Raw genomic sequence first — 21,829 nt, 5'->3', positions numbered from 1 at the left:
CTCTACACACAAACAGCGATATCCGTCTGAGAATAACTAATAATAATTGATGTAGAATATATATCCAAATGTTGTAGGATTATTCCTTATTTCATGTGCTATTTGGGGATTTATACTTTATTATTACATACTTACAGTGTATTAAAAAAAACAAAAAAAAACCGAAGCATTCGAATACTGATTTGGAGGTTGAATACCATTGCAACGGTCGACGCTTCGAAGCATTTGAGTCAGCCCTAGTTACCTTATGATGACTGTAGACAACACGTCATAATTTATATCCCCTTTTTAATTTACAGCCACTTATAATTGCACTACATCACTGAAGGAAAGACAATATTCACATCTTTATTTAATGTATATACATATAAACACACTGTTGATAACTTTGATATGGAAACAGAACTAAGCTTGTCTTGTTGTCCTCATAAAAACATGCCACATCTACAAGTGCATCTTGTAGCCAGTCAGATTGTTTTCAATGTTGTATCATGACAGAAAGAAAAAAGCAAATGGATTTATCATCAGTCTTTCACGTAGGTGACTCTTCATGCACTGTAACTTTCACTCTCCTGCACTGACATCAGTGATTGTTTTCCAGCTTCTTGCTGCGGGATGCTAAACGTCTCCTCCTCCTCTCCAAAGGGCAGTTTAGAGTCAACCTGCCTCAAGTCTGTGGGCGTGATAGACGTCGGCGTGCCACAAGACCCGTTTGCTATGTGGAAAGTGATGTTGACGTTGACGTGGGGACTGGTGGTCACGGGGCTGATGACCTGTGGGCTGGTGGGCTGAGAGGAGGGCTGAGAGGAGTACTGTATGGGGATGCTGGGCTGGGGCGTGAAGGGCTCTATGTTGGAGTGTAGAGACCTGGGCTCCGACAGAGCAGAGTGAGGATCGTGAAGAGCTAGGGTGGATTGCAAAGGGCCGATGGACTCCAGGCTGCTGCAGCCGTCTGTTCGGGTTAAAGTTTCAGTATTGTTACTGCACTGACTGTGGTCACTGCTGGCTTCCCCATTCTGCAGCAGATGCCGTTGTTCTGGTGAGGTTACTGTGAATGAGGCCAGCTGCGTTTCCCCCAAATAATTCGGATTGATCTGCAGTGGAAATATATAAAAAAAAGGTTGATTCTCAGTATTCTGTATGGCTACACCTATGTTTAAAAAGGTATTCAAAAAGAAAAGCAGAGGAATACTCACTTTATCACCACTCTCGCAGTTTCCATTTGCATCTACTTTGGGATGTTCATCAGTTCCTGATAAAGATGTTGACAAATAATGATCATTATCATTCTGTATTTCAAGTTGAAGATAAATATAACGTAGATACAATCATAGCTTTTCCACAAAACAAAACAAGAACATGAATAATGCATTTTTTTTTTTACAGGATGCAGTTACCTGGCTTCCAGACTCGATTGCAACGGAGCAGCAGAATGACAGCGATGAGGATGAAGAAAAGTAATACTCCAATGACGCAGACAATGACAGCAGCTAACAGAGAGGTGAACACATACACAATACAGAGGCAGAGAGATGAAACACAATTAGATCTCACAGTTTTCTCACGATGACTTGCTTAGAAGCACAAAATCAGTCACCGTACCCAGTGTGCTGGCAGATACTGTGCTTGGTGGCGGGGCTTTTGTCGAATAGTTTGTTACTTCCTCTGAAACGAACGTGCTAACAGACAGCGTGGAGTCTGTCGGTCCACGTGGAGCCTTGGAGTCTGAGGTCGCTAAGACTGTGCTCATCGCTGTGCTTCTAGTTGTGAGTACCATCTCAGTGTGAGGCTGTTTTGTTGAGGTTTGAGGCTGCGTGTTGGATGTCAAAGTTTCAGGTCCACACATGGTGTTCAAGGTAGCGTCGCCTTTTCTGACAACAACCCTCCCGTTACAGCTGTTGGAGAAACAGAGGGAGAGGTCAAAAGATCTGAGCTCCAAACAGCTGTGTACAGATGTGAGTATCCTTCACTCACTTTGTATGAGGGCGACAGCGGTCAGTGGAGGAGACGGTGTTCGAGAACGTCCCATCGGGGCACCTTTCACACCTCACATCTGCATTTCCTGTCCCTGAGAACAACACCCAAACATGTTGCCATTTACTCACATTTCACCATTTGACATCACATTTCATTTGAACTTTATACTACACACTGTATGTAAAATGTTATACTTTGGATTAGACCATAGACTGTATACAAGAAGTGGACGTAGTCATCGTGACATCACCCATTGGTTTGTGGACTGTCGTTTTAAGACTTAGAGTTCAGCATTTTGGCCGTCGCCATGTTGGCTTTTTGCAAGCAGACACGAGAGGGTAGATTTAAGTACCAGCGAACGCTAAATAAGACATTTTAAGGCGACCAAAAAGGTTATAATTAACTTTCATGAACTGAAAACACACTGTGAAAGGGTTAAAGACGAAAACACGGACAACTCCCAGACCGGACAACAGCGTGGTAGCGACCTGTCAATCACAAGGTAGTCCCGCCCTAAAGCATACCCTGCTTTATGGTCTATCTGACTCTAAATGGGACCATAATTTACTAAATGAACATCATGCTGTATTGAAGAAGACTTGAAACTAATGATTGAGACCATAAACTCATGTTTACAATGTTTACTGAGGTAATAAATCAAGTGAGAAGTAGGCTCATTTTCTCATAGACTTCTATACAATCAGACTTCTTTTTGCAACCAGAGGAGTCGCCCCCTGCTGGCTATTAGAGAGAATGCAAGTTTAAGGCACTTCCACATTGGCTTCACTTCTCAGACACCGGAGGTAGCCCACTGGATTCGACTAATAATAAAGTTTTACAGTAAATGTGGTCGATATAGACCTTAGAGACAGGTGTAAGTAACCACTATTATGATGGATGTGATATAGTTATGACAATACATATATAAAAGCATTGGTGGATAGATAGTCAATGGGAAACGCGTCTTGTGAATTGACCATTACAACACTTATACTCTATACTCTCCAAACTGTAATCCCATTCTTCACGCATGCAATTTTCAATAATTATAATCAAACCTCACAAAAAGGAAATCTTACAAAGGGTTGTGCCTAAGTTTAAAAAAAGTATATTTATGGTAAAACACACAAACAGTGATAACTGAAAAATAGCAGTTGCTGTACCTGCCACAGACACTCCATAGCCAGTTTTGCATAGCTTGTACTTGATACATGCTGTGCAGTACGGGTCATCAAATTCCATGCTGCAGTACATCCCAGGCTTGCACACACACTTTGACTTTGTGCTAGAGGAGCAGCTCAGGGCCTCCTGCAGACCTTTGACTGGTTGTATGTAGAAAATAATATTATGCTTACAGGGACAATTATGTGTTAAAAACAAAAAAAATAAATCATTTCAACATTCTTTAGAGAGATTTACAGTGCAGATACTGACTTTGTTTGCATGTGGGACATTTGAAGCAGTTTTGAGCGTAGTTCCAGCTCTCCATGTACAGGCCTGCCAGGCATTGTTCACACACGGACTCATTAGTTTCAGAGCATTCTTGTGTCAGATGCTGTCCTGTTAGAATATATACATAAATGAACCCATATTAAAGCTTCAGTAGGCAGAATGTTTTGGGCAAAAATGTCCACAATAACCTTTCAGCATATTGTAATTCAAGTATTCTGAGAGATAACTAGACTTCTGCACCCCCTAACGGCTCTGTTTTCAGGCTTTAAAAAAATCTAGTCCGTGACGGGAGACTTTGACCAATCACAGGTCTTTTCAGAGAGAGAAGCTGTGCTCCGGTCATGTGGGCGGTGCTTGGTATTTCCTCAAGAGATCTCAACATGGCTGCCGGGTCACAAACTTTCAAATTTTACAGCTAAACAGTACACTATAAGATGTTTCTGAAAACATTTGAGGCGAGAAATAGGCATTACAGTAACAGAATATTGATTCATATTTGATCAGCGCTGCCTAGTTTAACCGTTTGGTCGGAGTTTGCGAGTGATTGACAGCCGGCTCTCATAGACAGCAGACCTCAGATCAGCTCTTACTGCTTGTTTTCCTCCGGTCTGTGAAATCTTGCAGATCCCGTCAGGAACACCGGAGGACACAGGAGGCACATGTTTTTTTTCAGGTTACCTGTTTCATGTACTACTGTCAGGATATAGTGACCGTTTTATAAAAATAACTTGTTTTAATAATATTTGTTCCAATCTGGCCTACTTCAGCTTTAAGCCACATGTTCGTCACTTTAAATGCATTTTATAACAGCACACAAGCATTGTAACTCCAAAATTCCCTCTAACAGATGGAAATGTAAAGATTAAAAGATTCCTTTCACATTATTCCTCATACATTGTCATTGTACATCATAGCACCATGGTGTTATGACTTACTAGTTAATATCATCACATTTTCATGCCTATAACAGTGTTGCTCATGACAGTCCCAAATAAAATGGTGATACATATGTGTGTGTACAACGCAGAATACTGCCTTACATGTATTTTATGTCTGGGGAGGTCATTGAATGCTTACTAATTTTTAATAATGCAATTAAAAGTGTTAATTTTGAGTGTAAGAGATTGTAAACTTCCCTCACTCACTGCATAGAGAAGTGACATGCAAAACAATTAACTCCACTCTGAGTGGGAGAGACGAGGTCAGCAGGCACATGAGACCACCTTACTGTGTGAGCGAATCATCAGCTTTTATGGCCCAAATATTTACAAGAAGATTGGGAACATGTGGGGAGGACAGATCTGATGAAAATGTTTCCGAGGAAAATTCCCACAGAGAACGTGTCTGTACTGATGTGGATGCATTTGACAATGTGTTTGCATTCCTGCTCTTCATGAGCTGCATCATTGCACTGCTGGCCGCTCCCACATCACTGAGCTACAATTGTATCACCCATCTCTATTGCTTAATAGAAGTACAAGTCAATAGAGAAAAAAAAAGTAATAACATAATTAGCAACATCATTTTTATTTATAGAGAGTGCAATGCAGCAGCAGTTTTCTGCCCTGTAAGCTAATCATTAGCATGTGACTAGCTTACCTACTTACTAACCGAGGAACGTTACTTCCAAGGAGCATATCTTTAAATAACTACAATAGTTTGTGGGGTTACAGGTTATGTTAAAAAATCCCTGTTCATGATTAGCACTATACTATAGTAGCTCAGTGGTTCCCTACCTTTTTCCTTAAGGGACCCCTTTTCTATCAAACTAAGTGACATTTGATGGATTTTCATATAATATTCAGTGCATAACATTAACAGTACAGAAAAATGGATAAACTTATCCATAATAGTGAACGCAATAACTGCAGGAAGTTTGTGTAAAACGAGCAATTTGGATGAATTTTGAGCAGATTATTTCCTGTGAATATTGCATCAGAGATGAGTTTTCCTGTTATTTTCTCTCTATTTTTTTTAATTTTTAACAATCATACCTACTTAATAGGCTTCTTTTTTGACAAATTTATTGTTTTTTACTCCCTGACGCTTGGCCATTGCTCTATTATTTCTTCGGCGGTTTTAACTGCGTACTTTTCTCATTTTTAAGTTTATATCTTTAATAATAATCCAAATTTAAAAAAATAACAAATTCATTTAATTTTTTTCACAGGAGTGACTGAAATGCGGAGATATAGGCCAACTGTGTATTTTTTTAAAAAGTTGCCTTACACCCTTTAAAATCAACGAGGCCTGCAGCTTTAGCTTCAGTGTTTTAGCACTATATCATGTATGTAGCCATTAAATACATATTTAAAGGGTAACTTTGGTATTTTTCAACCTGGACCCAATTTCCCCATGTTTTTCTGCCTAATGTTAAGTGACTAACAATTTAACAGTTAAACATTTTTAACTTTTCATGTATCTCTAGACTGCACTTTCTCATTACTTATCTGCACAAATACCAATTATGTATGAAATAAGCTAATATCAGAGGATATATTGGCCTGGCTAATTTATCGGCCTACTGTAGCTCTACTTTAAACAAATAATTTTCCTCAAGTGAATAGTGTACCCAATAAACACTTCTTGTTATCTCTGAGTATGAAACAAGGAAGCTGATAAATGTCTTGAGCTATTGTAGGTGCTGTTGCTTTCACAGCTTTTACCAACAGGTTTCACGGCTTTGTCTTTCAGTACAGTGTGTACTGTACCTGAGCATTGGTATGAGTCACTTATTATTCATTTTAGAAACTTTACAAATTGCAGTCCTTGCTGTGTTTACAGGTCATCACTTACCAGGGAGGCATTTCTTGCAGCACAGGTCAGAATCACCTAACAGGTACTCTGTTGTTGAGTTGCGACACTTTCTATCTGAGTCCGCCCGATAGGGCTGAGAGTCGACCTGTGGGAAAGAGAGACAATACTCAAGAGCAACTCATCTTGTGCTGTTCAGATGAGGAGAGCGAAGAACTTAAAAGTCTTTCTCGTAATGCTCTGACACAAATGAGCTGCATTGGGACTGCTGGGGGGCCTTGAGCTTCAGTTGGAAATATTTGCAGCCCACTTTTGTGTCAGCCAGACATTTTTCTTAGTAGTAATTATAAAGTCAACAATGTAGTCATTTGGGGACAGAGAAAACAAGAACAGGAGCTTAAAGTAGTGCCAGCCCACACCTGCGCCCACCTTTTCCTTTCTGGTAATGCTGCCAGCCTGAGCTGCAGACGGTCAAACAGGCAGCCATTGTTCTGAATTTGTAGGTGTATTCACCTCTACAGTATCTCTTCCTCTCTGTGGGGCCCTCTAAAATATTCAGGCTTAGGGCACTGCACCCATGCAGTAACTGGTGCAACCTCACACATACCAAAATATCATAAATACAGCTACCAGAACTACAGTATTGGTTTGACACAGTGCACATTATGATGATACACCTGTCCTGTGCACAATAGAGTTGAAAGTGTCTCACCACAGTGCCCTCCAATGACAAGCAGAAGTTAGAATATGCTGACAGTAGCAGTGTGTTTCTCGTATTACAGGAAACGGAGGCGGCGAGCCCTCGGTTCCGAAGCACACAGACTGCTTCTGTGGTGAGACCACTGGTAGCACGGGATGTGATGATAAAGTTCTGAGGAGCTCTGCATTGTTAATTACTAGCAGCTTATCAAAGAGAACATCCTGTTTTTGTCCTTTTCGTCCAGGCTGCATTCCTAAACTAACTCATCCTCTTTAACAGAAATGCACAGTGATAAGACAGTAGAGAGAGAGAGATTTAGTCTGAAACTGCATCAGATGCCAAGCAATCGAAACTGAATATTCATGCCGGTTCACACTACCACAGTGACACTTTCTACTGTAATTGTCAAACACAGGGCAAAACTGGCATTGATAGGAAAAAGAAATGTTTTTAAAAAAAAAAAAGAAATTCTTCTTCTGTTGACTCCATGACAGGTGGCAAAGTTTGACTAGAAACATATTTAAAAGATAAAATGCAGAATTTCATAATCATGACATAAACTTACACATTTTCAAATACTCTGCCTGCTTAACTTCACACTCCCTTGAGTTAATCCAAGAAAGGGATACTTGATCTAACAGTTCACATAATGTTTAAGCAGTGTGTTGGACATTGGAAGAATCCGGACGCTGGCTGATATCCAGCCTGTCCAGAGTCCCTGATAAATACCGCAAACATGCATGACAGACTTACAGACAGACACAAAGCTTACCTTGGAAGTGTGGGCATTCAGCAGAACCAGCAGTACAAGTATGTCCTTCATTGCCTCTTTAAAGCTAATTGTAGACTATAGAGGATACAGCCACCAGCCTGTGCACTGTACTGAACATTTTAGAAAGGCGGGCCAGCAGTCTGTGCGAGCAGCAGCAATTTCCTTGAAGTGAGCCGAGTGTTTGGAGGAAGGAAACCAGCAGGCAGGCTCTAACCTACATTCTCTGTGAAGCAACATTATGAGGTTAGGCAGGGTTTAGATGAGGTTAAACAAGATACTGTACTAACACACTTCACACAATTGACACAGGTACACTATTGTGTATACACAACATAAAAATACAATTAATTCATATTTTTCTTGCCCTGCAGCTAATTATAGGAAAAAAATATATAAACGGTCTTCACGCCCTTGGAAGTTTTCATTTTATGTTAGTTTTATTGTTTTACAACATGAATCAAAGCAGATTTAATGTGACTTTTTAAAAAAAATCCAATCTCCACAAAGGGATTTTAATTAATTACCTGTTTGCACAAGTATTCACCCGCTTTAACAGGATACACCTACATTTAGTAGTCACATAATTAAATAGTTAAAGTGGTCCTATTATGCTTGTGTGCTTTTACCCTTTCCTTTAGTGTGTTATATAGTATTTTGTGCATATATAAGGTTTGCAGAGTTACAAAGTCTTCACATAAGGGAGTTACTCTCCGCCACAGAAACGGTATCATTGCAAAACCTATAGTATACAGAAATCCTTTTAATCCAAGGCCAATGACCTGGTCCCACTACTGGAATTAAGAAGCCCTTACATGACAAGTTATTATCTCATGCCATCATTCAGAAATTTACTTGAATAGTATGAAGGTTGCCGAAAAACGAAACTGTGTGAAAAGGAGTTAACTCTCTATGCTGCTCCAAGTGTGATTCATGCCACCTGTATGAATTGGCGGGAAATGAGTTTTGAGACTTTTTGCCAAAGAAAATCAAGTCACGACCAAAACAGGAAGTGGACTTGCTTAGATTTTCTCTCCTTGTTTATGAGATGGAGTTCAGTCCTACAAAGCCCAGCTCGGTGTGCAGCATCAACTGTAATAGCAGTTGTTTTAGTTATGGCAGAATTTTATTCACAATATCAATATAATTCACAAAGTGTTTTTAAGAATCTGTGCTGCTGGGTTTCTACTCTGTGGCCTGATATTGTAGTTAATAGTTATATAATAAAGGTATCTTCATTCCACATGCATGATTACAGAAATCATCTTTCAACCAGCAGCCCAGGTTAAAGGTGCAGTGTGTAGGATTTGGCGGCATTTAATGGTGTGGTTGCAGATTGCAACCAACTGAGTACCCCTCCACTCACTCCTTCCTTTCTAAGACTGAGGTAACGTTAACCACTGAGTGCAAAACCGTGGTAACGCCGTTCGCCTCTCTCAAAGGTCATCCTTACCATAATAACACTACTTTAGGAGCAACAGAACTCAGACGGCGGCTGGTTGTACCACGGTTTTGCGCACTGCATCTCACGTTGCCACAGTTTCACAATCATGTTGTACAACTACGGTGTCCTTCAGGTAACATAAAAACGTGAAAAGCTCTCTCTAGAGCCAGTGTTTGGTTTGTCCGTTCTGGGCTACTGTAGAAACATGGCGGACTCCATGAAGAGGATCCGCTCCCTATGCAGATATGAAGGGCTCATTCTTAGCTAACAAAAACACAACGATTCTTAGTTTCAGGTGATTATACACTAATGAAAACGTAGTTATGGATATTATATTACATTTCTGCTAATCCCTTGAAAACACTGTTCCTCTAAGTTCTCTGTATTTGGCATTGCTGAAGTGTCACTGAGCAAGGCACTGAATCTTAACTCTTTGACCTTCCTTTGAACACGTCAAAGGCAAAAAGGTTTACTTTACTGTACTCTACCCCCACTACTGACTGCTTTACTGTAGTCAAAACCTGTCTTCTCATAATTCAGCCGCAGTGCTTTAGGCGTGCCTGGTTTAATGCCCCTATGCCTCACTCTGTTTGTTCCTGTGCGAGACGTTGACATTTCATAATAAAGTTTCCCCTCCCACATCCTCAGCATTTCTCTGGTACTCAAGCACACCAGGAACAGCCCTGTTGTCCATTGTGGTCTTGTTATGTTTTGTTTACAATAAATTACTTTCATCATGTAATTCTGAGGAGTTTTTTGAATGTCATACTTTCAGTGTTTAACTGTTTACAGCATAAAACGTGACCAGCAGAAGTGAAACCTTTTATTTATTTAGTTTCATGTTTGACCTACTTGTGGGTTTTGGTGCACCAATCTTGTATACTGTATGCTACTGCTGACTAATCCCCAAAAGTACAGTATAACAGTTAAAGGTACTTTTGATAACATTAATAACATTCAGCCACTGGATGTCACGTTCTCCCGCCTCCGTTCCATTTCATTCACTTCACAAACCTGCGTATTTTATGGTTGAGGGATTGAGACACAGTGACAGACACGTCAAGTGATGAATCTTTCGTGGTGGAGTAATGAAGTCATTTTGCAACATGCAGCCATAGGCCTATATTAGGTGTGTGTGCGTTTTTTTTGTTTTTTTTGCTGAAGTCACATCCTGAAATTTGTGGTGATGTAGTGCAGATTTTTCACATCACTCCGATGATATCTGTACTGAGCAGGCACAATGTTCGCAGTGATTGATGGATCTTATTGATCTCAAGTAAGCAAGTTTCAGATCCTGTTAATTTCTATACTGTGTGAAAAGGAAACCAGTGGCTGCCTGAAGGTAGAAACATTTTAATGTAAAATAGTACAGCATGCTTTGAAAAGGGGTTGTTAGTATTCATGATTTGAAAGAAGTGGGCTAAAACATGAAAAAGACTCATTTATTTACCAATGAAGTAAATCATCTGTTTAATCTCCCTTTGATAAATACCAATCATCTGGTACCTTTCTTCAAAATACCATTGCTGTCTGAAAAGTTCATGTAAGCCCTACTTCAACATCTGAAGTGTTGGATTATTGATCTATGATCTCAGTAGGATGTTGTAGTTTCAAGTTAACTAGCGTTGCTGCAGCTCATAATAGCTGTCTAATGTAAATGAGCAGCAGAGCATAGAAAAAAAAAATGCATGCCATATGAGGATTTGAAGATATGATGATATAATTTCCCTTCACAACTGCTTGCAGTAAAAATCAAAGCTTCATCTCACACAAAGCTCCGCTCTCATGTCACGGCCTCCCAGTTCTAAGATGACGATCAACAGTCTGCCTCCCAGATAACGGCACACGGCCGATGCTTTGCTTTGAACAAGCTGTTTGTGCTACAACATCAAAGTATTGCAGATTCAACACTCAACAGGAGGAAATCATAAATATATTCCAGTTGAACTTGAATCAACACAACCTTTACTTTGAGTTCATTCCATTGGTGTTTTTTGTTGATTTCATTGAATGTGTCCTGACACGTTTTGTTTAAACTATCTAATTTATTCAAATATGTTAGCGTGCAAGACACTATGTGGAAACACTGAGGTGTCATGGCTGGGATTGCTTGCTTTGACATTAAGTATAGGTGGTTGTGGTTTCCTGTGAACCCTCTGTACTGTAGAGCCTCAGTGTTTCTACACGGTTTTCTGTCCCACAGTCAAAAGTGTTAAAGGAAGTTAAAAACAGAAGTATGCGTGAACCTAAGAGCCAAAGCAAACAGCTGACGAGGACAGCCGAGGTGATTCAAAATGACTTCCTTAAGGTTGTGAAATTCACAAAGCAAACTCAAATTTAAACTTCGTATGTGATTCTAAAAGAGTCTCCAGTGTGGCGTAACGTTATGAGGTCTTGCTTCACGTCTTTGAGGCTGCTGACAGTCACATGTGGAGTCTAAATCTATCCTAACTTTTTTCAGATCAGAACAAATAAAATGCAACATGAAATATGCTTCCCTGTCATGTAAATTATTCCCATTTCATTAAGCTGGCATGTTATTTATCACATTATTTATATAACATAACATGTGGCATTTAATTCTCTAAGTCATTACATTCTTGACAATTTCCATTTACAAAATTAAAATACAATACAGAGACTTAAAACACGAGCATATAAAAGGAAATCATTTTGGGTGGCGTTAAATGGCTCAGGAACTGCAATCATCACTTCAAAATAGACTTCGATTGTTTGTCAGTGCAAAGGGTAAAATGTGCTTCCTAGTTTTCTTTTGGAAGAGAAGTGTTGGAAGTTGTGACGAGCCAAGCGAGACACATCTGAGATCTGGTCAGAGATTTTACCAGACACTCTGGCTGCAGCGAGATCCTGAAAAATATTAAAATCACCATGTGAGAATTGTGGCGTGTTTTGTCCTCACAAGATTCAACATTGATCTTTTTCGTTGACATTGTTCAATAACACTTATTGGGACACTTAATGGAACTGAGCCATCCTTAATATTATTACTTTGACATGTGCTTTTCCTACAATGACGAATCTAAATGTCTGTGTGAAAAAGGTCTAGAATATTTTAGTTGGAGATACGTTAGGAATCCTGCAGTGCGTCACCTCCAGTTCCTGGTTCTGTGATTCGGTGGAGCTCTTCATATTCAGACTGCTCCGCAGATCGAGGCTGCTGGGCGGCGGCAGTGTGCTCTGACCTGTGTTCGACCAGCCTGACAGACAGTGCTGGACAAGACCAGGGATTTACATGGAAGATGAAAAATTACTTTAGTGCACTGATAAACTAAACATATAGGTTTACACAATATGTAAAGATCTCAGAGGGGAAATGGCACAGCTTAGAAGTCATAACTTGTCATGCAGCGGGGTCCCTTACTCACCGATGGTAACCCCAAACTATCAGAGGGGTCAAAACTGCATCGCCGATGAGCTTTGTACTTGTGAGATGGCAAGAGGGTGGAGTGAGGGATGCTGACCCTAACAAATAAAACAAAAAGAAAACTCATGAGACAAAAGATATGCTATATACAGTATATATATAATATAGAATTTAAACTTGACAAAAACATGAAGGAAAAAAAATTCTAAAAAGCTTTGCATTGATTTTAAAGTCCTACCAAACCTCTTTCTGCAGGGATTCTCAAACATTTTCATGACCCACAAATAGACAAATTTTAGGCCACAGACTCACAATTTATCCTCATCAACCACTCAGGATTTTTGACGTTTTCAAAGTGTTATACAATGGCTGATAATAAATCCTCAAAAAGGGAAAAGGTGACTCGTATGGTTAGTTACAGCCCTAAAGTAAAGCCAGGAACAAGACTTATTTCAGACTGTAATACATAAACGACAAGGAAAATAACACAGTATAAAAAAAGGTCTCAGCTGCACCCAAGGGTTAAGTGCTCTGTAATCTCAAGAAACAGATTCTGCATTCAAATTTAGAATCTGTAGGCAACGGGATTTTGGTATCGAAAGCATTCTGGTTTCCGTTTGTAGTCAGAGTAGTATTGACCAATCACATTTGAGCAGGCTTTGGTTGAATGCAGGTAAACATTCCATGTGGAGAGCAAAAGAGGCAGAACGCATTGGCTGAAATGCAATCTGGAAACCCGCCGGCTATCGTCTGACGATGATTACGCTTTTTATTGGTTTAAAATCAGCTTGTAAACTGGCTACTTGTGAAACAATCCGGTCGTACACGTCGTCTCTCAACTCCAGTCTCGCATCTCAAGTTGCTAATCGAACTGTAAACAATGAGCAGCGCACGAAAAAGGAGGTCTTGGCCCGGATATCCGATGGCTACACCGGAACCCCAGAAATGAAGCTTAGCGCAAGTTCAGTCAGGAAGACTCTCTTTACACTCTCATTCACAAATCTTTACGTCTCCCTCTCTCACCGGCTCCTACTCCATCAGCTGACTACAGGCGTTTCACTCTTAGTTGATTCTGCTACAATCTCCCTGAGCCAATCATATCGTTGCTATCAAATTTTAAAACTGTTCTCCTCTCTGCTGCTGTCAGTTGTCATTGCAGTACGAACCGATGCAACCTGCCTCCACCCCATCACCTCCAGTCCTCATCATATTCAGTGCCCAGTCCTGCTCCACATCCATTCATTGGATCTTCAGCAACGCCCTTCACCACCGTCACCACCAGTGTCTATACTCCGAGGGGAATATTCCTAATCTCACCATGGCGTCACTACTCCCTTTAGTATACTACGTCACGATGGCGTCTGATCGCCAAAGACTTTGCACTCTTCATCTTATCATGCACCATATAATAAATGGTTGTTCAATCGAAATGGGAGTCTCTCCTGATTGAAATATAGCTGCTTGCCCGACTGATAGCTGATGGGTTCGAAGAATGAGTGCTCTGTTGTGGTCATAAAAGGCGGTTAAAGTTCACATGATCATTACCTGATGAGAGCCGGTTCAGCAATAGTGTGAGGCCGGGAGGATTTGTGCTCTTTGCACACCGGGCAGCACTCCTGAGAGTGAAGTGGGACGGGGAACAGTCTGCTGTTAATCCTGTAAGAGAACGTACCTGAACAAAAAGGTGAGCAAGCAGAGATGAGAAATATTTCAGCCATCATGAAAAGACAAAGGAGACTAAGCTTTCAAACAAATAACCCCTCTTACATTGATGAGTATCCTTGTTAGCCTCTGGACCGTCCTTGTCAGATAGCAGCGGCAAGACTGAACGGTTCTCCTTAGGAAGTCTATGAGGAAAGCAAATTAATAGTCATTTCATGAAGCCATCATCTATCACAGGTAAACCTGACATACACAATCAGCTGCAAGCGCAATCAAAGGTGAAGCACTCACTCCGCTTGTGGGCCGTGGACACACTCATCTTTATTGAGCGATCGAAACGTGCGCAGGTCATTGAAGAACTCGTCAGAGCGCTCTATCAAGGAGTCCTCAGCATCCAGGACTCCTTGGAGGGTAAAAAATATCACCTGTTAGGGCTCTATTAGATGATTGTATGTGAATAAGAAAGAAGCAGGCAGACAGACAGAGAGAGCAAGAAGGCGTACCTGCTATCCAGTCATACCCGAGTAAAGGATGCAAATGATGCCTGTCTGAGGCAGATGTCTCTTCGCATTCATCAGACTGAAATGTGACTCGACTCCGTGCCTCCCTCTGCAAAAATCAAACAAGTGGTGCAGCGTATTAGTGGTCAGCATGTTCTACTTCAATCCTTTTCAGCAAATCTGCTGTTAAAAGAAATAATTCATCCTACTGTAAAACCAACACACAGCGTAACATGCAGAGTGTTGGCCTTGTTGTTCCACCTGTGCCTCCTCCCAAATTTAAAGGGTCGTAGGTTAACAGCTTGAAAAAAAAGCTTCAGAATATCATTATTTTTTCTGAGCAGCTCAACCATGCTTTAACAAATGACTACTGTAGTCCGTTGGAGTGACCAGAGCAGAAAATATAAGATATAAGAACAATAATATTGGACTTTTGAACCCACAGTGCAAATGTTTGGTTTCAAATAAACTGAATTATGTTGAAAAAGTTGTTCCGAGACAACTGCTGAACATTTTATTCTTCCTTCAAGGTGTAAAACATGACGAAGACTGAGCTATAGAAACCATCTCACAGCCAGGTCCTGTGAGTTTCCAGCGACATGAGGGAGAGTACCTTTTTCAGTTTGGGATGAATTGTTACTTTAAGCCAACCAGTTTTGACGATGCTGCTTACTTTAGGAGATAACTGAGATTTAGGGAACATAGTCAGGGTCGTGCTGATGATCTACTTAACATCGTACAGCTAGTTTTAGAAAATAGAGACAAACTTGAGTAGACTATCCTCTGTTCTTTTTTTCTTACCTGTTCTTTGCTGTGATTTACTAGAAAGGACTTGGTGGTGGCTGGCCTCATATACTTCAGCCTGCTGTGGACAAGAGGATATCTGCTGCTGTCTTTGAACAGGTCTGATGGTGTTGTATGTTCAGCAGTGTCTCCTCTGTGTTTGGAGGTCAAAGACGGTGTTGAAGATGTGCTCTGGAGGCCTGTACATGTATCTGATGGAGACACACAGGAACAGATTTTCTTCATCAATGATTTTTTATACGTCACATGCACACGACAGACTTGCAGTGAAATTTAACGTGATAAGCAACAAAAAGCAACCAAAACGTAATATGCAACATGAAAAGACAGTAAAAAAGGTCAAAGTACAAGAAATATCATTCAAAATAAAAAATATAAAAATCACATATTAGTAGTGTAGTACATTATTATGTCAAGTAGTTTGACAAAAAAGCTTTTTCCAGACCTTTCGACATTATTCACCACTTTAACCCTCATCCTACCAACCCATTTAACATACAAGGACCCCAACAATAAACTGCTGTAAGTAACAACCATCACAGCAAAATGTTAACTTATTTCTTCTCAAAACAGTATTAGTTATGTAATTAATGTCATATGAAAAAAAAAATTACTGATTATTATTTTGGAAAGTTATAGTTCATTTCCATTTTGTGTAAAATGAAAGTAGACACGGCACATCAAGAAATCTGTGTTTGCTGCATCTGTGTGTGTCTCCTTCAAAATGACTGACAGAGTGTCCTTAACCCCATGATAGTGTTTGATGCTTTAAATTAGGACCCACGGCAAACATCTATCTACAATATCTATCTATTCTATTTTACCTATTAAAATTGCATAGGCTGCAATTGTGTGCTTTGGATTGGGGTCCCCAAGGACCTTCCTTGGTCTTTTTTAAAAAGCACTAATTAAAAATAAAACAATGATATGAAGTCATTAGGAACAAACTGATTTACAAAGTCATGAAAAGTTTGAATGATAGAATAAATCACCTGTGAGATATGACAAACAGTAGTATACCTCTGGGGTCTGCAGGGACCCCCAGTTGGTAAGATGAGGGTTAATATGTGTCCAAAAAAGTTGTATACTTTACATCTGTGCTATCTCCATTACAACTAATGTTAAGCATTACTCCATCCGCTGAGATACAGCTGACAGGAAAAAGCTGTAAATGTACCTTGAGTTAACTAGTTACCGCTTACAAAGTACTTTACAATGAATTACATTTAGCTATTTGTTTAGTGGTTTTTAAAATACATTTCAGGGAGTTAAACTTGGGTATGGCACTTGGGTTAAACAAAACGCTGCCAAAATATCTCTACGCTTTGAGTTTAATGCACTGAGTGAGTGCATTGAACAAGTCAATAATTGGATGTGCCAGAATTTTCTTCAGCTGAACAAAGACAAAACTGAGGTCGTAGTTTTTGGAGCCAAAAAGGAAAGATTAAAAGTTAGTGCTCGGCTACAATCTGTAATGTTAAAAAGCTCGGAGCAAGCCAGAAATCTTGGTGTAGTCATGGACTCAGACCTGAGCTTTAACAGCCATATTAAGACAATTACAAAGACAGCCTTCTATCACCTGAAGAATATAGCAAGAATTAGAGGACTGATGTCTCAGCAGGATTTGGAAAAACTAGTCTATGCATTTATCTTCAGCTGACTTGACTACTGTAACGGCGTCTTTACTGGTCTTCCTAAAAAATGGATCAGACAGCCGCAGCTGATTCAGAACGCTGCTGCTAGAGTCTTCACTAAGACCAAGAAAGTGGATCACATCAGTCCAGTTCTGAGGTCTCTACACCGGCTCCCTGTCTCTCAGAGAATTGATTTCTAAATACTCCTGCTGGTTTACAAAGCACTAAATGGTTTAGGGCCAAAATACATCTCTGATCTTCTGCTGTGTTATGAACCATCCAGACCTCTCAGGTCATCTGGATCAGGTCTGCTTAGTGTCCCCAGAGTCACAACTAAACATGCAGAAGAAGCGTTCAGTTTTTATGCACCAAATATCTGGAACAAGCTCCCAGAAACCTGCAGGACCAACTCCAACTCTCACTTCTTTTAAATCAAAGCTTCAAACTTTCCTGTTTGCTGCTGCCTTTTATTAACCCAGATAATGATCTTATACTGCACTAGAGCTTTTACTCTTGTGTGTTATTCTCTATTTTAGCTTCTATCCTAGCTTTTATTTCTAGCTTGTTTTTATTTTCTAATCTTTAATGTTTTTATAACTGTTTTAATTATGTCTTAATGTTCTTTTGCACTTTGTCTTAATGTTCTTGAATGTTAATGTAAAGCACTTTGAATTGCCCTGTTGCTGAAATGTGCTGTACAAATAAAGCTGCCTTGCTTTACCTTGCATAATGTGAAGTGAAGTGTCTGGGTCAAGCTCAAGCATGCCAAAATAGTTTTACCTACAGAATGCAGTGCAGAGATTTAAAAATAATACAAAAGAGGACATCTTGGACGAAACACCAGCCTTGTGAGGTAGGCTACCTCAGCTACCTTTAGCTACCTCATATAGATGTCTCTGGTGTCTTTAGCTTCATGTAAACAAACAGTTTAATTACCTGCAAATCTGACGGAGGGTTTGGAGCGGGCGACCCGGGCAGGACCTCTGTCCCCGTCGGTCAGGGTGAGCATCTCTGTCCTGTCTGTCCTCTCCTCAGCCTGGTCCTCGTCCTTTCTGTCCCTCTTGCGGCTCTGCCTGCAGCCGTCCTGCCGCTCCTCTTCCTCTCTCTTCTTCTGCTTCAGCTGGTTCAGCAGCTCTTTGTTCCGCTCCCGTAAAACGTCCAGTCGGTCCACAGACATGTTTATATGTATGTCTCTAAAGGGACAAACAGAGACAGACAGAGACAAACAGGGACAGACAGGGACAGCTTCCTGCTTCTCTTGTGTGATTTAAACCAGACTCCTCCTGCAGCTAGGCTACATCTCCATGACAACGAGCCAACAACAATGATCTGATTGGCTGAGAGCCGTCTAACCAACATGCCTTGCCACCGCCCGAGGTTTTCTCTTAAAGGGCCAGACACACATTTAACCTGCAGCACATGGTGTTGACCAACAGGGGGAGCTGTTTACTTAACTAGTGACTCTGGACAGAGGTGATGCTGGTCAGCAGGCTAATACACATAATGCACATTAGTTAATAACATGCTTTAATGGAGTATGATTGTGGTATTTCTTCAACCATAAGTGTGGTAGCCTACATTTACCTTATTGTCTTCAAATCCCAACATTGAATTGAAGTATTGCCTGTGAGGCCAAAGCCTGATATTGAACACATGCAATGTAAATGTGCAATAACACATTGGTCACTTTTGCAATGTAAATACTGTAAATCTACTTTAACGAATATGTGCAATAACATGCTGATCACTCTGTGCAATAATTATATGATTATCTGATGGGGACTTTGTGCAATAATCTGGCAAAACTGTAATCTGGCAAAACTGTAATCTGGCAAAACTGTCATCTCATCAATATACATATTGTATTTTATATTGTATTATATTTTATATTGCACTATCTCTTTTTTTATTGTATTATCTTTTTTAGCACCTATGGGATTGTATCAATATAATTTCGTTGTACTAGACCATGACAATTAAGAGCTTGAATCTTGAAGCACATTAGTTAATAACATGCTTTAATGGAGTATGATTTACATTGTGGTATTTCTTCAACCATGAGTGTGCTAGCCTATATTTTCCTTATTGTCTTCAAATCCCAACATTGAATTGAAGTATTGCCTGTGAGGCCAAAGCCTGATATAGTTTAGTTGTTCATGAAAAGGTGAAACACTAGCTGAAACAAAACCAAATCTGTGATCACTGATTATTGATTGGGAACATACAGTACATATGTAAATTGATTGTAATGTACAATGTATGATTTTTTTCAATTTATTTTCTTTTTCTTAAAAGCCTGACCAGGGACAAGGTCTGCAAATTAGCTATGGCTGGAAGTCCTATATACCTTGCATCGGTTGCACTTTAATTAAGTGTAAGAATGCCTATGTATTGTCCCTGTCAAATAAACTAATAAATACATTTTTTAAAAAAACATTAAAAACGTGGCAATGAGATTAACGTTTTCAGTAGGATCCAATGGGCTTGGGACTGAGTGCCACAGAGAGAGACATGGACTAAGCCAATGTTGGTTTTGGTCTTTTAATTGGATTTGTTGACAGTAACAAAAATATAGGCTAGTATATTGATGGCCTTATCCTTAAATACTGTACGTAAAGTCCTGCATTAAAAAAAAAGTTGTCAGATACACATAGAAAACATAATCATAGTATATCAGATGATCATACATTTTGTTGTGAAATCTGAATCCGCAGAGTAAAATAAAGCTGTTAAGGAGAAACAAAAAATGAAGTAAATAGGCTACAACATTTTCCTCTGAAATGTAGTATAATCAAGAGGATCAAGTACCTCAAAATCGTACTTATATATCTTGATTAAATGTCAATTATTACTATCGGTTAAGGAATGCCACTGTTACCAATAAGAGTCTATCCACAAAATCACGTTGTTCATTTCTATTGTCAGGTCAAATTACTTCATAAAGCCCTTCATAAGGCATCTTTCAAAGAATTTAACAAAAACTGAGCCTAACTAAATATAACTGAAAAAAAAATGTCTAAATACTGTAATTTACATTAAAACCAAAGATCAAGATAGTGTGTTGAAGACATAACAAGCCTTCAAAGCCTAGTTGAGCCTAAACAGTACCACTACAGCTGCAGCGAGAACAGGGGCAAAATAGAAAACCATATTAGGTAGAAAGAAGGAATAAACTTCAGGCCAAGAGATTCAAAGAGGAAACTCCTACATGGACATCTACAAGAGGTGCCAGGACAAAACAATGAGCCCAGGAGTAACATAAAAGTACGAGTAGATGTCTCGCCATATCTTCATAATTCAAGCTCACTCATTTCATGATCAGTTAAGGTTAAAATTGTGAGAACAAGTATTTAGAATCATATTTACTCAGAGATACAGCAATAACAACAGACTCTATATTATCCACTTTTGCACCATATCAGGAGCCAAATGCAACTGTGCCTGCACATTGCCAGAAAGCGACTAAAATCCACTTCAGGGTCTGACGTCGTCCTCATCAGGAGGGAGGACAAATGTCATGTGTGAAGGAACTCTAACTTGAACATCTTGAAATGTCAGATGAGGAGTTAACTGATCCCCTACATGCACAAACCTTTAAATGACAGCAGGTCATAGACAGAGGCATTGAAATTATATTTTAACTTTTATCAGAGTAGCCTTTTGAATTTTACACTCAGTGTAAAAATCTAATAATAATAATACGAAAGCTCAGCCATAAACTTCACCGATACAAAGATTATAATGTTCAGTTTTGATTGACACCGTCAGAGAGGTGTTAATTATCAGCAGTGACAGCATGTGGTTACTGTTTTCACATTGTGAGTCTGTGTGTGAGTCATCATGGTCAAATGTGGTCCCGGATACACCTACTGTAGCGGGGAACTACCACAGAGGAGGTTTTGAGTACTTTGTCAGGTGTTTATATGTCTGTGGAAACATTTTGTCACTGTGATAGCGCCATAACAGTGTAAGATGCAATCATGAAACTTTACAGGTGTGTAGTTGAGATCAAAATGAAGGTTGAGTTTTAAGATGGGCATGGTCTGAGCAAGGGGGGCGACTGGTGTGATCCCATTGCAAGATGGTCTCTAGTCTAACTATATGTTTATTGTGGAGGTTGAATTGGACTACATTATATTGGGAGCTCTTGATATTTTGCTCACCCCATTTGCTACACCCCATTTTACCATATACTACCATACTATTTAGTATGCCAGAAAAAAATATTTGGTATGTCCCAATACATAGTATGTCAAATGCAGATATATAAATATTAATGAATGCGGATATACAGTATGAGTAAATGTTAAATGGACTTGCATTTATACAGCGCTTTTCTAGTCTTCCGACCACTCAAAGCGCTTTACACTACATGTCAGCATTCACCCATTCACACACACATTCATACACTGATAGCAGACGCTGCTAAGGTGCCAACTTTGCCCATCAGGATCTAATCTAAATACTCATTCACACACTGCCACATCAGCCTTCGGGAGCAATTTGGGGTTAAGTGTCTTGCTCAAGGACACATCGAAATGTGACCTGGAGCAGCCAAGGATCGAACCACCGACGGTAGAGCCGTCCCAATTGTATGTATACTGCATGCAGCAGTACGTACTTTGTAAGGGCAGCTGCAGTATGTACTAAAAGCAAAAAGTAAAAGTATTGGATTTGGAACGTAGCCATAATTTCTCGCTGATTTCCCTTGTACAATAGTTATTTGTTGGTAGGTAGGTTATATGTTG

The 21,829-nt window shown here is 39.8% G+C and overlaps 2 protein-coding genes across 2 annotated transcripts; both read right to left on the bottom strand.

Annotated features, from left to right (window-relative positions):
* Positions 1–323: 323 nt before the first annotated feature.
* On the bottom strand, positions 324–7,841 carry tnfrsf1b (tumor necrosis factor receptor superfamily, member 1B). The gene is made up of 9 exons (XM_074644105.1): positions 7,656–7,841; positions 6,226–6,331; positions 3,412–3,537; positions 3,141–3,299; positions 1,975–2,068; positions 1,603–1,895; positions 1,398–1,490; positions 1,197–1,252; positions 324–1,094 (listed from the first exon to the last, which is right to left on the bottom strand). The coding sequence occupies exons 1-9, from the start codon at positions 7,704–7,706 to the stop codon at positions 549–551; spliced, it is 1,524 nt and encodes a 507-aa protein (XP_074500206.1). The 5' UTR covers positions 7,707–7,841; the 3' UTR covers positions 324–548.
* Positions 7,842–10,429: 2,588 nt separating this feature from the next.
* On the bottom strand, positions 10,430–18,346 carry miip (migration and invasion inhibitory protein). Its single transcript, XM_074644432.1, has 9 exons — positions 18,018–18,346; positions 15,445–15,638; positions 14,647–14,752; positions 14,435–14,546; positions 14,249–14,328; positions 14,027–14,153; positions 12,483–12,579; positions 12,208–12,327; positions 10,430–11,964 (listed from the first exon to the last, which is right to left on the bottom strand). The coding sequence occupies exons 1-9, from the start codon at positions 18,256–18,258 to the stop codon at positions 11,833–11,835; spliced, it is 1,209 nt and encodes a 402-aa protein (XP_074500533.1). The 5' UTR covers positions 18,259–18,346; the 3' UTR covers positions 10,430–11,832.
* Positions 18,347–21,829: the final 3,483 nt, after the last annotated feature.

The sequence above is a fragment of the Sebastes fasciatus genome, chromosome 1, assembly GCF_043250625.1.
Source record: "Sebastes fasciatus isolate fSebFas1 chromosome 1, fSebFas1.pri, whole genome shotgun sequence".
Lineage (NCBI taxonomy): Eukaryota > Metazoa > Chordata > Actinopteri > Perciformes > Sebastidae > Sebastes > Sebastes fasciatus.
Note: the sequence above shows the minus strand (reverse complement) of the source record. Positions and strands in the feature narration are given on the sequence as shown.